General features: G+C 37.0%; 1 protein-coding gene across 8 annotated transcripts in view; it reads right to left on the bottom strand.

Moving 5' to 3' along the window:
• Positions 1–14,452, bottom strand: part of gapvd1 (GTPase activating protein and VPS9 domains 1) — a 114,288-nt gene that overhangs the window by 77,205 nt on the left and 22,631 nt on the right. For 7 of the 8 annotated variants that reach the window (XM_047799733.1, XM_047799732.1, XM_027171031.2 and 4 more), the window contains exon 2: positions 4,887–5,100. In XM_047799733.1, coding sequence (XP_047655689.1) covers positions 4,887–5,071 — 185 coding nt within the window. In that variant the 5' untranslated portion in view covers positions 5,072–5,100. The remainder of the gene's footprint in view (positions 1–4,886; positions 5,101–14,452) is intronic. The other variant, XM_047799731.1, reaches the window with a different exon arrangement.

The following is a 14,452-nucleotide window of genomic DNA, read 5'->3' on the forward strand; positions in this document are numbered from 1 at the left end:
ACATTGCCAGCTGCTTAATTTCAGTTGGGTCTTCTTTGAATTGTTGCCATCTTAAAATTAATCTTATGAAGCTTACATTCCCACTGCAAATCTACTGTCTGTTCCCTATAGTCGTGAGCCACAGTGGCTGATGTTGAGAGGATCTTCAAGCTACCCCAACTCCTCATCTAATACTGCACAGTATGTATTTATTGAAATGACATACTGAACATTTCATATCAGATAAGCTTTTAATAAGTTTTTATTTTGCTAAATTATTTTGAGCAGATGGGTTTAACTACATCACAGACTAAGAATACAGTCACTCAATAAACGCGATTATTGAGGTGAATATTGCGATTGCGATATGTGATTGCGATATAATAAACAAATGGTATCATGAGTCAACTTGCTTGGTTCTCAAGGAAAATGCACACACAGATTACTGAATGCTGAAATTTGTATTTCTAAACTCAAACTAGCAACAACAAGCAAATGCAAAACGTTTTCAAATTAAAATATAAAATAACTGCTGATTAATGAAAAGCCTAAGATCAAAACTGTAGGTGTACAGTATATATGTATATATGTAAATTACCAACTTAAATGCAAGTTATACATGGTATTGCACACACCATTATTGATATTTGGAGCAATATTACATGTAATTATTAAACTTGATTCCCTTACATATACATTTTCTTTTAAGCCTAATTATTAATTTTGATTATGATGTGATTGTGACAGGGGCGTGGGGAACCGTCATGTACAATAAAAGCGCCTGCGTAGCGACAGGAAATATAATTTAACACAAAAAGCCTACACGGTGGACTTGTGCTCAGGAATTTTTTTTTTTTTTTGAGCGGCGTGTGGACAAATTCTTTCTACGCACACACTATTTTATTTCTTGATAACAGACCGCTGCTGACTATAACACACCGTTGCCATGAAAAACAGAGCGCTGCCATGGACACAGGATTCTAACAGTAGAGACGGAGCGCACTATTTTCTTTAGCGGAAGCAATACAATTGTTCAGCGGTTTCGTGTTGCAGCCACAGGAGTATGAGACCTGTAACTTGAGCAACAGCGCGAAGCCGCAAACTCGTTCAGAATATTTTCCAGGTGTAACAGCTGATGAAAAAGCAGAGACAGTTGTAGACGAAAATGAAGAGAGATTTTATCTTAGTTTTTATTTTATACAAAACATTTTCCTCTCGTCTTTTTTCGTCAACAATAATGCATGTTAATTTAGTCTTAGTCAGCGTTTTTGGACAGTGGTGCAGTTGTCATTGTCTCGTCTTAGTCATGAAAAAAAGATTGTTGACGAACATATTTCATCTCGTCTGACAAAATGAACACTACATATAACAGAGGTAGAATTTTTTCTGGTCACCAGTTCAGTGTCCGTCTGCTCGGCATCCATCTTCACCTGTTCCGCGCTGCACAACAGAAAAAGTCACGACATGACCATACGCGCAAAACGTGCCACCTAAACCGAAACTCACTGGTATTTTTTTTTAATTAGCGGATAGCGGTGTATTGTGTGAAATAGGCAAACAGCTTTCAGAGAGAATGGGTTGTCATGTCCACACATGCATTTATTTTTTATTTATTTCATAAAATCGCAGCATTTTGCATCATATAATCGCACAGGCTTGATATCGCAATTTCGATTGCGATATGATTAATCGTGCAGCACAACTCTTTAAACACTTCAAGTCATACTCTATATGCAATCCATCAGGTCAGGGTTTTCTGATGGTATATCAAATTATACAATACAAAACCCTGTGACCTGACGGATTGAATACAGAGTAAGATTTGAAGTGTTTTCTTGAAAGTATCTGTATTTCTTGCATATTTAAAATATTTTCTTGTAGAGCTGGTATTTAATGTTCTGTATTTCTGTTAGAAATCTATTCGAAATAAATGTTTTTTTAATGTATTTTTGGATTTTTTATGTAAAATCTGACATAATGGTTCTTGTGATAGGAAGCACACTCATGTCACTGTTTGTTAATAGTTTTGATTTAGTTAAGACATTGACTGTCTCTCACCCTGATGGTGGAATATGATTGCTTAGTCACCATATGATCTGTTACTGGTAGGATGTTTCCAAAATTATATAAATGTACCAGTGTTTGTTCTGTTATCATTGATCTTGAAAGAGGTCTGAAGGACAAATCATCTAAATAAAATAAAAATGAATATGGAACCAGTGTGCGAAACACCTTTTCCCACATTATTTTATTCAACCTCTAATCTCAGACCTCTATTATGGATTTCAGGCATTCATTGGAATTAACAAAGCAAGAGGAACGTAAGGTTACTTTGTACAAAATGCTCAGCAGAATCTTGGTAAACACTTGACCAGGTTGAAATGAGTCCGAGCTTTCTTTTTTTCGAAAATATCAGTTTAAGTTAATTTAAGAATGAATGCTTTGAACAACTGAGTTAAACCAAGACAGTTGCTCTAGTTTGAAGGAATGATGTGTCTTGCCATTGCGTTTTGTGAATTGTGTTTTATTATAGCAATGTGTCTGATTTAGGTTTGCTTTTGTAGTATTCAAATTTGACTGGCAATATTTTACACCATTTAGAGTATTAAAATAATAAAAATAAAAAACAACCAAATCTTTTTTAAAGTCTCATTTTGTGTGGAAGTCAAAGTCTCTTTCCTTTAGGATGATGGATTGGACTAAATTTATTTTTTAATTCCACTGACAAATTGTACATTTTGAATTAAAATGTAGCACTCACAGTGGCAAGATGCATCACTCTAAGATTATTTAAAAAAAGATGATTAGTTATGCATACTTGAATTTTAAACTGTAATAAAAAAGCTTTTTTTAATTAACAAATTAAATACAGTTCTCATATGGTGTCACCTGTTTAAAAATAAATGATGGGTTACATAATTCATTTTCATATTTGCCAAGTCTCTTCTTTCAATATTTACTTTAATAGGTGCATTTTAGTTAACTGAATAGTTTAGTAATTTTAAAATTGCTAATCAAAGTTACAGTAAAGACACTGTTTAATTCATAGAAATTTGCTGTCATCAATGCTGTTAATATGGGCTGTATTTGAAATATGAAGAAATGCCATTGTTAATGGTGGAAAAAAAAAATCCAGCTGCCCTACAACTAGTGTACTGTAATTTCAATAAAATACAGCACTACACTATGTATTAGTACATAGTATTATACCATTAATACTGCTGAAAAAAACAGTAATGTACTGGCAACTCTGCTGCCAGTAGTCTACTGTGAAATCAAGAATACTGTAATGTAATTCAGTATTTAATATAAATACCATAACATACCATAAAATAGTAGACTACAGTACACTGAAAAAACTAACCTTTTGGTGTAGTAAAATGTATTAGATTAACCCTAATCATTTCTACATAGTAATAACATTTATTGAATACTACATTTTCCTAAGTAAAATTGTAAATAAATACACAATTAAATTCATGTACAGAATGAACTGTGTGGGACTAGTAAGATTTATTAGATATTTTCTCGTATTATTTAACTGTTTTATAGTCACTGCACATAGTCCCTAAAATACCAAGTAAATTTTAATAAAAAACTTTAGTGCATTCAAATCTGCGCATTGCGCATGCGCCATTGGACACAACATTTTTTCCCACATTATGGATCTGAGGATTGCTGTTTCACGAAGGCCGGGAGATCCTACCAGGATGTCACAATGTGGCTAAAGCTTGTGCACTGCTTATGGAGTTGATTTATGCCCTCAACCTTGCATACCCTAAAGCCCTGCACTATACTTTTGAGGTGTTTCAAAAAAATTTTCTAGAACTGGATGGGATTAAGTTGTCCTATAAAGTTCAAACATTAGAAGTCCAAGCTGCTGTCTTAAAGTGTGTTTGCAATGGCAAGTTCTGCTGCATTATTGGATGCCATTACAGCACCCCAAATCAGTGTTCCATCCTGCATGTTTTTGTGAACCCTCTGCATAAAGAACTTATTTTTGGTTGTTCTGTTTTGAATTATTTTCCCTCACTTGCTACAATGGCACATAATTTGTACTTTTGCCATTTGTACTAAATTGATCTTTAGTAGGTTTAAAGTTTTATACCTTATAACCACCTGGTCTTACGGTCTTTTATCACAAGCTTTTAACACCAAGATAGACCATAGAAACATTGATGTGATTGTACTGTGTGTTTTGAATTTACTTTAAATCAAGGCAAATAGTGGTGGGAAGTAATTTTTTGGCAGTTTTCAGGTACTTTTATCTAGAGCGTTTAACATCTTTAATAAAGCTGTTTTATGCAAAATGTTTTGATACCATTGGGGAAAAATAAAAAATTTTATTCTATTTAACCACTGTGATTTGTGTTGAAAGCATAGACAAAGCGATTACATTTATTTGGCAATATCATTATTATTAATAATGTTTACTTATTACAACAAAAGAAAATAAAAAACAGCAAATGCAATCTACCCTAAAAAAGTAAATAAGATTTATTAAATATTTCTAGTACAGCAATGCTACACACTTTGACTTTACCTAAATAATTCAAATAGATTTAACTTCTAAAGTAAAAAATAATTAAGTAACATTTAATTAATTTAACAAACATTTCATGGATTAAGTAGATTTTAATTGATTTTGCTAGGTAATTGATACTTAAATCAATTTCCGGCAGTAAATTTTACCTAAAAAAATTGTTTAGCGCAAATTGTTACGAGAATTTTTTTTAGCAAATTTTACAGTGTATAAAATTGGTTACAGTGCAGGATATTTGTATAAATATATCTGCATCATATATTGTGATAACCATCTTGTGAATAAAAAACAATAAGAATTCATTTTGCATTTTACAGTAACTCAACAATGCAATACACAGGAGTTTTCCAGTTAGTGAAGTTACCTGGTGAGGATGAGGCGATCAAGGTTAATCCTCTGTTGTTTGGCTATCCAGGCTGCACGGTAGAGCCTTTCGGCAGTCTTTAGTACTTCACAGTTGAGCCGCTGGATAAGCTGTTTCTCTGAAGCCACATATAGCCTCTCCTGTTTCAGGTGGTGGGCCAGAGTGTGAATATCTGGCTTCACCATCTTTTAGCTCACCCACAAAACAGAAAACACTAAAGAGGGTATAAAAACAACAATAAAGACAATGACTAAATGAGCTACACAATCATTATTCAAAATCATTGCATTTTCTATATTGATTAAAAGGATAAAGGCAGTTATAATGCTTCCAATTGATGACTGGGTTTATAAAAAGAAAGAAAGTGCAATCCATATTAAAAATCCTATTAACAGGCAAGAGAATGATTCTATTCTTCTTAGCCTAGATGCTAAAAAGCTTTTGACTTTGAATTTGCTTATGAAGTTATAAAAAGGTATAGCTGTTGTAATGACTTTATATATTTGTTTTTAATGATCAAACAGGTTTGACCAAACCATAAAAAAGTTATATCAAGAAGTACAAAACTCTAAACTTGGTAAAAGTAATAAACTGAAAATAATTTTGCAAAAAGTACTACAGCGCATTATGGAATATGGGTTTTAATCTAGTATGCAAAATATAAGATAAAACGCTCACAACTAAACCATAAACTGAAGATTTAATCATTTATTAATACTATGCCGGTATTCCCTTTGTTTTTTGATTACAGCAGCCATCCTCTTAGGCCAGGGCTATTCAATTAGTTTTCCATGGGGGCCAGTACATGAAAAGCATCCCAAATGAGAAGCTGGAGAGATGTGGCTTGCAATACGAGTTGATGACACAAAAACAATATAGGAGCCCAAATGTTGTATCTTTATACCACAAGACCTACATTTAAACATGCTTGTGTTGTAGTTTGAAACTGCATTGCAACATCATCAATGCATTATACAATAGGCATTTTCTAAACATTCAAATGTCATTTTGAAACTGCAAAACAACATTGTTGCATTGTAAAACAATCAAGTTGGCATATTTTCTACTGTACACTGAAATCAGAGCTCCATATCACACTCCTTTAGAATTTAACTCATTAAAGACTGAAGTGCACAAAGTTCACAACATAGAAAATTTATTGTCAAAATAAAATATTTTAGTATGCCTATTTAAACTACAAGTCATTTCACTAATGTCAATAATTCAGGCTGCCATCTAATGAGAGAAATTATTTTTTTTTAGATTTCGCAAGAGCATTGAAATCAAGTGTATATGTTGTCAGCGCTATACATATACACTGATGCAAGTATTGTGCTGTGAGGGATGTATGATTACTCAATATTATGGCATTCATGGTGAAAACGATAATCAAAAGTTCTCATCTGTCATGGTCCTATCAGTAATTGCGTCTCACTGCAGAGGCCGTTTGCATCATTCGCCTAAAGTCACATGACTCCTGCTCTGTGCTTTGACTTCGGCTCATGCTAAATGGAACAGATGCTTGTTGCTTTATAACTGTAGAGCCCATTGTGGTGGAGGGAATCCCGGAAGCTCTATCTATAGATCTACAACCTGGGAAGTAACTGAATTATGACCTGCCCGCTCTCTGAAACCAGGCCTGTGTTTCTTGCTTAAAATCCTTTAAGGGATTACATTACCAAATAGAGCAGCTATACCAACATTTGCCATGTTGGTCTAACTATATTTTCAAAATAAGTTATTTTCAATTGCTTCTGGACCATGGTAATAGGACAGACTTAATTTTTACTGAATTACTGACTGAATATGTTTAAGCTAGTTTACCAAATGCTAAGGAGTATTTAGCAGGTTGTGGCAATGCACAACATTTTTAAACAAATTTAATTAATTTTAATTATCTTTTTTGTTTACCACAGGGGATGCAAGCAAGCGATTTCTGTGCCTTTGTCAAGCCCAGATAATTAGAGAGGGTTACGTTAGGAAGGGCATCTGGCATAAAACATGCAAAACTTAAACATGTGAATAGTCATTGTTAATTCAATAACGGTTCGGTCGAAGCAAGGGTTAACAACGACCGCCACTGGCACTGTCGACCTACAGCTTGCGGCAGAAATTGGGCTACTGTTGGTCGAAGATGGAGAAAAGTTCATAAGCAAAGAGAAGAATAGGGACTCTTAACGTTGGTACAATGACACTAGTACAATACAATAGATGTGCTGGCGGACATGTTGGAGAGAATTAAGGTAGATATATTGTATATGCAGGAGAACAGGTGGGAGGGGAGCAAAGCATATAGTATTGGAGGGGCATACATCTGTTTCATTATGGTGTGGATCAAAAGAGAAATGGGGCAGGAGTGATCATGAAGAATGAGTTTGTGAAGAATGTTTTAGAGGTAAAAAGTATGTCAGACAGGGTAATCAATTTATAGTTAGAAATTGAAGGGGTGATGTTGAAGGTCATCAGTGGTTATGCTCCACAAGTAGGCTGAGAGTAAAAAAGAGGGAGAGATTCTGGAGTGTGTTTTATGAGGTGATGAATATCCCCAGATGGGAAAGTGCAGTTTGGAGAAGACTTCAATAGGCATGTTGGTGAGGAAAGCTAGAAAAGAAGGCCAAATGGTGGAAGTTGAAAATGTTGTGAGGAATTCAAGCTGAAGCTGAGACAGACTTTGGATGGTCAGGAAGAGCTTCCAGATGACTGGGAATCTACAGCAAAAGTGATCAGGGAAACAGGTAGGAGGGTGCTAGGTGTGTCATCTGGTAGGAGAAAAGAAAATAAGGAAACATGGTGGAACGAGGAAGTACAAAACAGCATTCAGTGGAAGTGGCTAACTAAAAAGAAGTGGCACATAGAAAGAACTGAAGGACATGACTACAAGGAATTGCAGCACAGAGTAGCCAAACAGAGAAGCATACGATGAGTTGTTTACCAGGTTAGACACAAGGGAAGGCGAGAAGGACTTGCGCAGATTAGTGAGACAGAGCGATGTAAAAGTGCTAACAGGTGAGGAATGTGTGCAGAGAATTTTGAGAAGCTGATGAATGAGGACATGAGTAAGAGGTGAATATTGTAGAGAAGGAAATAGCAAAGAGTGGAAAGGCTGTTGGTCCAGATGACATGCCTGTGGAGGTGTGGAAGAGTCTCAGAGAGACAGCAGTGGAGTCAACAGGATTTTAAAGAGTGAGAAGAAGCCTGAGGAATGGAGGAGAAGTGTTCCAAGATGATGGCGAAGCAGTAGCAGCCAGAAGCCACTCAGAATCCAATATGGTGGTTTTTTTACGCTTTTAGCAGACTATTTCTCAGTACCATGGACACCAGAGACAGCGATGTTCATGTATATGACCACCAGAAAATAAAACCAACCTGCACGATGATGTGTTGGAAAGGCTTCATGAGGAGACCAGGCCTCAGCATCGCCTCATGCTGGTGACCAGGAGAGGTGATGCTGAAAGTGGTGCTCGAGGCAGCGGAAGCGCGGTAAGCAGGCGAGTTCTACTTTCTACATTCAAATGTTTGCACCCCTGACAATAAACTAGACTACATCTGACTCGAACACACTACATGGTGAGAAACATGCTGCATCTTTGTTTTCATGGAGATGTTGCTCAGTGAGTTCCGGATGCTGCCATTCAGCTTGATGGGCTCACCTCGTTTCTTGCCCACAGGAATTCAGGAATACACCGCATCAGTGACCAGCTACATTAGCAAATGCATTGGTAATGTGACCGACTCCAAGACCATCACCAAACGCCCCAACCAGAAGCCGTGGGTGGCTGCTAAAGTGCGTGCTCTGCTGAAGACTAGAAGCCTATCCTTCAGAAAAGGGGACGGGGTGCTGTTGAGCAGCCAAAGGAGTAAGACGTGTGATTTGAGACTACTGCAAAGTTTATGGTAATTGTTATTTTATATCGCAATTTAGATTATCTTTTTGATATATTTACCCCTAGGATATTTTGTTAAAACCTTTTTTAAGCCACAAAAATGTCCGTTTTCCCCGACCACAGGGCCAAGGTGGCCCTGGATCGAGCCGCCTTTAATGAGGTTAGGCCTGGAAGGGGTACGTTATGGTCTTTTCTTTCCGGCTCGTCTGCAGATCACGTATAAGGGTGTGGAAAAAGACTTTGTTTCTGCAGAAGAGGCCAAGAAGTATATAAAAACGATAAACATTGGGTAGCGTTTTATTCTGCAGTAATACGGTAATATCTGTGTGTTTACTTCCTGTTTATATAATGGGGTTTACATTAAGTTTACATTAGTCTCAGGCTATTCTCACAATCCCGTGGCATCAATGTTTTTTCTCTCGTTTTTGTATAGTTGTCTCCCTTTTGGAGACTTTTTTCTTTTCCTTCTATTCCTTTTTTCCAGGGTGTGTATATATTCATGGGTCTGCGTATGTGTGTATTGGGTAGGGGGTGGAGGTGGGGGTGGGTCCTGGCCATGTGGTACAATTCATGTGTACTTAATTGTGTACTGTTAAGTTAAATTCTGGCAATCTTGGTGTAGGCCCATGTTCGTTTCACTAGCTGGAATATACGTGGCATGAGTAGCCCATCTAAACGTGGTAAAGTTTTTAGACATTTGAAATGCCTTAATTCCGACAGTGTTTTTGCAAGAAACCCATCTCAAATCTAAAAATCATTATAGGCTGCAGGCTTCATGGATAGGGCATGTCTTTCATTCTAACTTTAACTCTAAATCAAGAGGAGTTGCTATTTTGATCAGTAAAAATATTGGCAGATACCTTATGGTTGTAGGCATGTTAATGCAAACAAAGGTGCTGCTGGTAAATGTCTATGCACCTAACTTTGATGTTGAATTCACCAACAGATTACTTAGTAATATACCTCATTTAAATTCTCATTTGTTGATTTTTGGAGGTGATTTGAATTGTGTACTTGACCCAGTGCTAGATAGATCTAGTTCACGACCAATATCTCAGTCAGCTATGTCAAAAGCTTTTTCTGACTTTACGAACCAGGCTGGTTGACCCTTGGAGAGTTCGTAATCCTTTAATTAAAAAATTCTCCTTTTTCTCTCATGTTCACCAGTCATACTCAAGAATAGATTATTTCTTCATAGATAACAGCTTGAACTCATCTGTTGCTGCCGTTGATTACTCAAGTATTTTAATATCAGATCATGCACCACTATTTCTGGATATTCAGCTGTCCACACAGAGATCAGTGAATTTCTGGCTAATTCTATTGATGAGTTTCTCCTTTTTAATCAGAACGAAGTTACATCATCGTCTTTACTTTGGGAGTCACTGCAGGCTTTCCAAAGGGGGTCGATTATTTCATACTCTTCTCATTATAATAAAAAACATTAGGCCAGAACTCACTTCTGCCATTGGTATCCTTGACCGAGTGTGCATTCAATCACTCCCCAAAACGGTTTAAGAAACGGCTTAACATTAAGACAGAATTTGATCTTATCTCCAATAGGGAAGTGGAGCAATTGTTATTGCAGACAAGCGGCACTTACTATGAACATGGGGATAAAGCGAATCGACTATTGGCTCACCAATTGAAACGTCAATCTGCCTCACGTTTGCTACCTGAAATCAATAATAATGTTAATGTAATTGTTACAGACCCGGTAGAAATTAATGCCACGTTCAAATCGTTTTATACCTCTTTGTATAAATCTGAATTTCAGCCGATACTGCTCTTATGAATCAGTTTTAGACAACCTTGAAAACCCTACCATTGATTCTGACCATGTACAAGAACTGGATGCCCCACTCTCCCTTGAAGAAAGAAAATTCTCGATTAAAGCGATGCAGTCCAATAAAGCCCCGGGACCTGATGGGTATCCTATTGAGTTCTTAAAAAAATTTGTTAATAAATTAGCACCTCTACATTTATCAATGTTTAATGAATCCTTGGAAAATGGTTTGCTCCCAACTACTATGACCCAAGCTTCGATAGCTCTTCTTTTGAAGAGTGACAAAAGATCCAAATTTGTGTGGTTCCTATAGGCCTCTATCTTTGTTAAATGCTGATGTTAAAGTCATGATGTTAGAGAGCGTGTTGCCCAGCATTATTTCTGAGGAGCAAAACAGTTTTATTAAGGGACGTCATTTATTTTTTAATACTCGCACTCTTAAATATTATTCATACAGTACATTCTGAGACGGTACCTGAGATTGTGATTTCAATGGATGCCGAAAAAACATTTGATAGGGTAGAGTGGGAATATTTATTCGCTGTATTAAAAAAAAATTGGTTTTGGTAATAAATTTATTAGTTGGGTGAAATTACTTTATGCATCACCTCAAGCCAGCATTCAAACACAATGTGCGCTCAGTGTATTTCCCATTGAAATGTGGGACACATCAGGACTGCCCTCACTCTACATCTTTATTTGTCTTGGCCATTGAACCATTGGCCATTTCATTACGATCCTCTACTTCATTTAAAGGCGTCACTAGGAACAGCATCGAACACATTGTATGCAGATGATTTGTTGCTCTGTGTCTGACCCTGTATCTTGTCCACTCTTGATACGTTCAGCTCCTTTTCAGGATATAAATTAAATTTTCAGAAGAGTGAATGTTATGTGAATTAACACAACTGCTTTGCAACTTAAGCATCTGGACATGCCCTTCAAAATCAGTCCCACTGGATTTAGTTACCTTGGTATTAATGTGACACAGTCTTTTTTCTGCAAACATTACTCCACTCTTAACTAAAAAAAAGTCTGACCTTCATAGATGGAACAATCTGCCTTTGTCTCTGATTGGGAAGATTAATGCTATAAAAATGAATGTTCTGCCTAAATTTCTTTTTTTATTTCTAAAAATCCTGTTGTTCTTACCTAAACATTTCTTTGACTCAGTAGATAAAATGATTAATGCTTTCATTTGGTCTGGGGGATGTCACAGGGTGCGTAAGTCATTACTCCAGAGATGTTAGTCTAGCGGTGGAATGGCACTACCAAATTTTCAGTTTTATTACTGGGCAGCACACATTCATAAGATACGGTGCTGGGTTGAGTCACCTCATTTAGCATGGTATAAGTTAGAAGCCCAGTCATGTTTTTCCTCATCCTTTATATCTGCTCTTATATACTCCTCTTCCAATTAAAACTTCTTTGTATGTTAAAAATTCTGTTGTATTTAATACTTTAAAAAAATGGTATCAATTTAGAAAAAAATTCAAGTTCGTAACTGCTTCTCCTTTAGGTCCGTTATGTAGCAATCATCTTTTCCCCCCTTCATGTCTGGATTCCTTTTTCTTAGTGTGGTATAGCAAAGGTATACACTGTTTTCTTGACTTTTCCACAGAGGGCTTTTTTAACAGTTTTGCTAATTTGTCATCATTGTATGGGCTACCTGCGAGCCACCTCTTTAGATATTTTCAAGTTAGGCATTTTGTTCAAAAATGTTTTCCTGGCTTTCCCTCAGCAGCTTCACCTGCCTGTGATAGTGACGCCTCACGACAAGTAGCCAATGAGCAGAAAGGGGCGGGGCTTGTCTATATGCGGCAGAGAGTGTGTTGGGTGCACATGTGTGACATTAGCAGAAAGCGGTTTTAGCACCGACATGGAGGATAAAAACAAAGGAAGAAAGTGAAGAAAGGCTTACAATAAGGCAAGAAGTAGGACCCGTGTTAATATAGGATCAGCATTCCAGCACTGGAGAGAACTGATGGAGCGGGATTCACAGATTGGAGGTTCCTGAGTCAATAACTCCTGAGCTAAATGCTGGTACTACACAAATAATACCTCTTTTCTATCGTAGTAATGTAGAAAGGCAGCTACAACCGCGTTTTGTGAAGTAACAGCGTTTAGCTCAGGAGTTATTGACTCTGGAAACTTTACTTAAGATGCAGAGGTTGCTTTTTTCCTTCTCGATAGGCGAGTAACATTGGTTTTGCTTTGTTTCACAGAACTAACATATGCCATCCTTTGCATGATTATGCTTGTGTGTCATTTTTGCTTGTTTGTTTATCTGCAATCGTATTGTTCTTCCCTTCAGCTATGATAAAGACATTTCTTTCCATTAGTTGCCTGAGTTACATATGTATGTGTGGGCGGAGCTATCAATACAGGGGTGGGACCCATTTGGGTTAGGGGCGTGTTTGTTTTGGTGATTTCAAATGTCAACATTGGCTTTCAAAAATTGGAAACTTTAGAGGAATTTACAGGAATTTATGGGAATTATTTGGAAATATAGGAAATTAATATAAACTATATCATATGCAAACATAAATGTTTTGTTTGGTCATAAGCAGACATTCAAGCAAGGTAATACAAATTTTAAAAATGACACCTTGACTGATTTAATTGTAATTTAACTGTTTGTTTTAGGTGGAGTGAGTGTGTGAGGGGTCATTAATGTGGTAACATTCCTAATTTACTGCTTATTAAGAATTAGTAAGGTAGTTATTATATTTTGGTATTGGGTACAATCAAGAATGTAGAATAAGGTAATGCAGAACAAGGCATTAATATGTGCCTAATAAAGTACTAATAAATAGCCAATTTGCTAATAATATTCATGCTAATAAGTAACTAGTTAAATGACCCTAAAATAAAGTGTTACTATGCATGTTAAGGAAGAATGCAAGTACATGCAGGCAGTGTGGCCTCAATGGCCCTCCAGTAAGCAGTGTGCTGTGTGCAAGTGACCAAGGAATGCAGGGTACAAATTCAACTTTAATTGCATTAAATCTTGTTGTTTTAAACAAAATTATGCTGCAAGTTTTTTTAACTACATTTAAGTTCCTTGTTATAGGCCACTCTGCATTTTTTTTTTTTTAATTCCCAGTTTATTCCCATATATTCCTGTTAATTCCCATATATTCCCGTTAATTCCCATGGAAAGTTTCCAGCCTTGAAAATTCCCGGAATTTTGCAACCCTAATCAAAACACAGTTACCACCCTAACTGGAAACACTGAACCCAAACTGCTCCACAGACAATGCCATTGCTACGGCTCTTCATTTAGCCCTCACCCACCTGGACAATGTACTTATGAACGAATGGTGTTCATAGTCTTTAGTTCAGCATTCAACCCAATCATCCCCCAGCACCTGATTGAGAATACCTCCCTCCGCAGCTGTATCCCGGACTTCCTGACTGGTAGACCTGTCAGTCCAGATGGTGAACAGCATCTCCAGCACCACCACACTGAGCATTTCTTAGTTTTCATCCAACGGATAACCTCACCTGGTCATTCAACACCAGCTCCATCACCAAGAAAGCCCAGCTGCGTCTCTTCTTCTTACAAAGACAGAGGAAAGCCCATGTCCCTCATCCCATTCACCCTACATTTTTACAGAGAGACCACTGAGAGCATCCTGAGCAGCTGCATCACTGTCTGGTTTTTAAATCACACCATCTCGAATTGCAAGACCCTACAGTGAGGATAATTGGAGTCTCTCTTCCCTTGATCACAGACATTTACACAACACGCTGCAACGCCAACAGCATTGTCAATAACCCAACACACGCCTAACACGCACTCTTCACCCTTCTGCCATCTCGAAAAAAGGTACTGAAGCATTCGGGCCCTCACGACCAGACTCTGTAACAGTTTCTTTCCACAAGCTATCAGA

This window comes from Tachysurus fulvidraco, chromosome 14 (genome assembly GCF_022655615.1).
Source record: "Tachysurus fulvidraco isolate hzauxx_2018 chromosome 14, HZAU_PFXX_2.0, whole genome shotgun sequence".
In the NCBI taxonomy this organism is placed as follows: domain Eukaryota; kingdom Metazoa; phylum Chordata; class Actinopteri; order Siluriformes; family Bagridae; genus Tachysurus; species Tachysurus fulvidraco.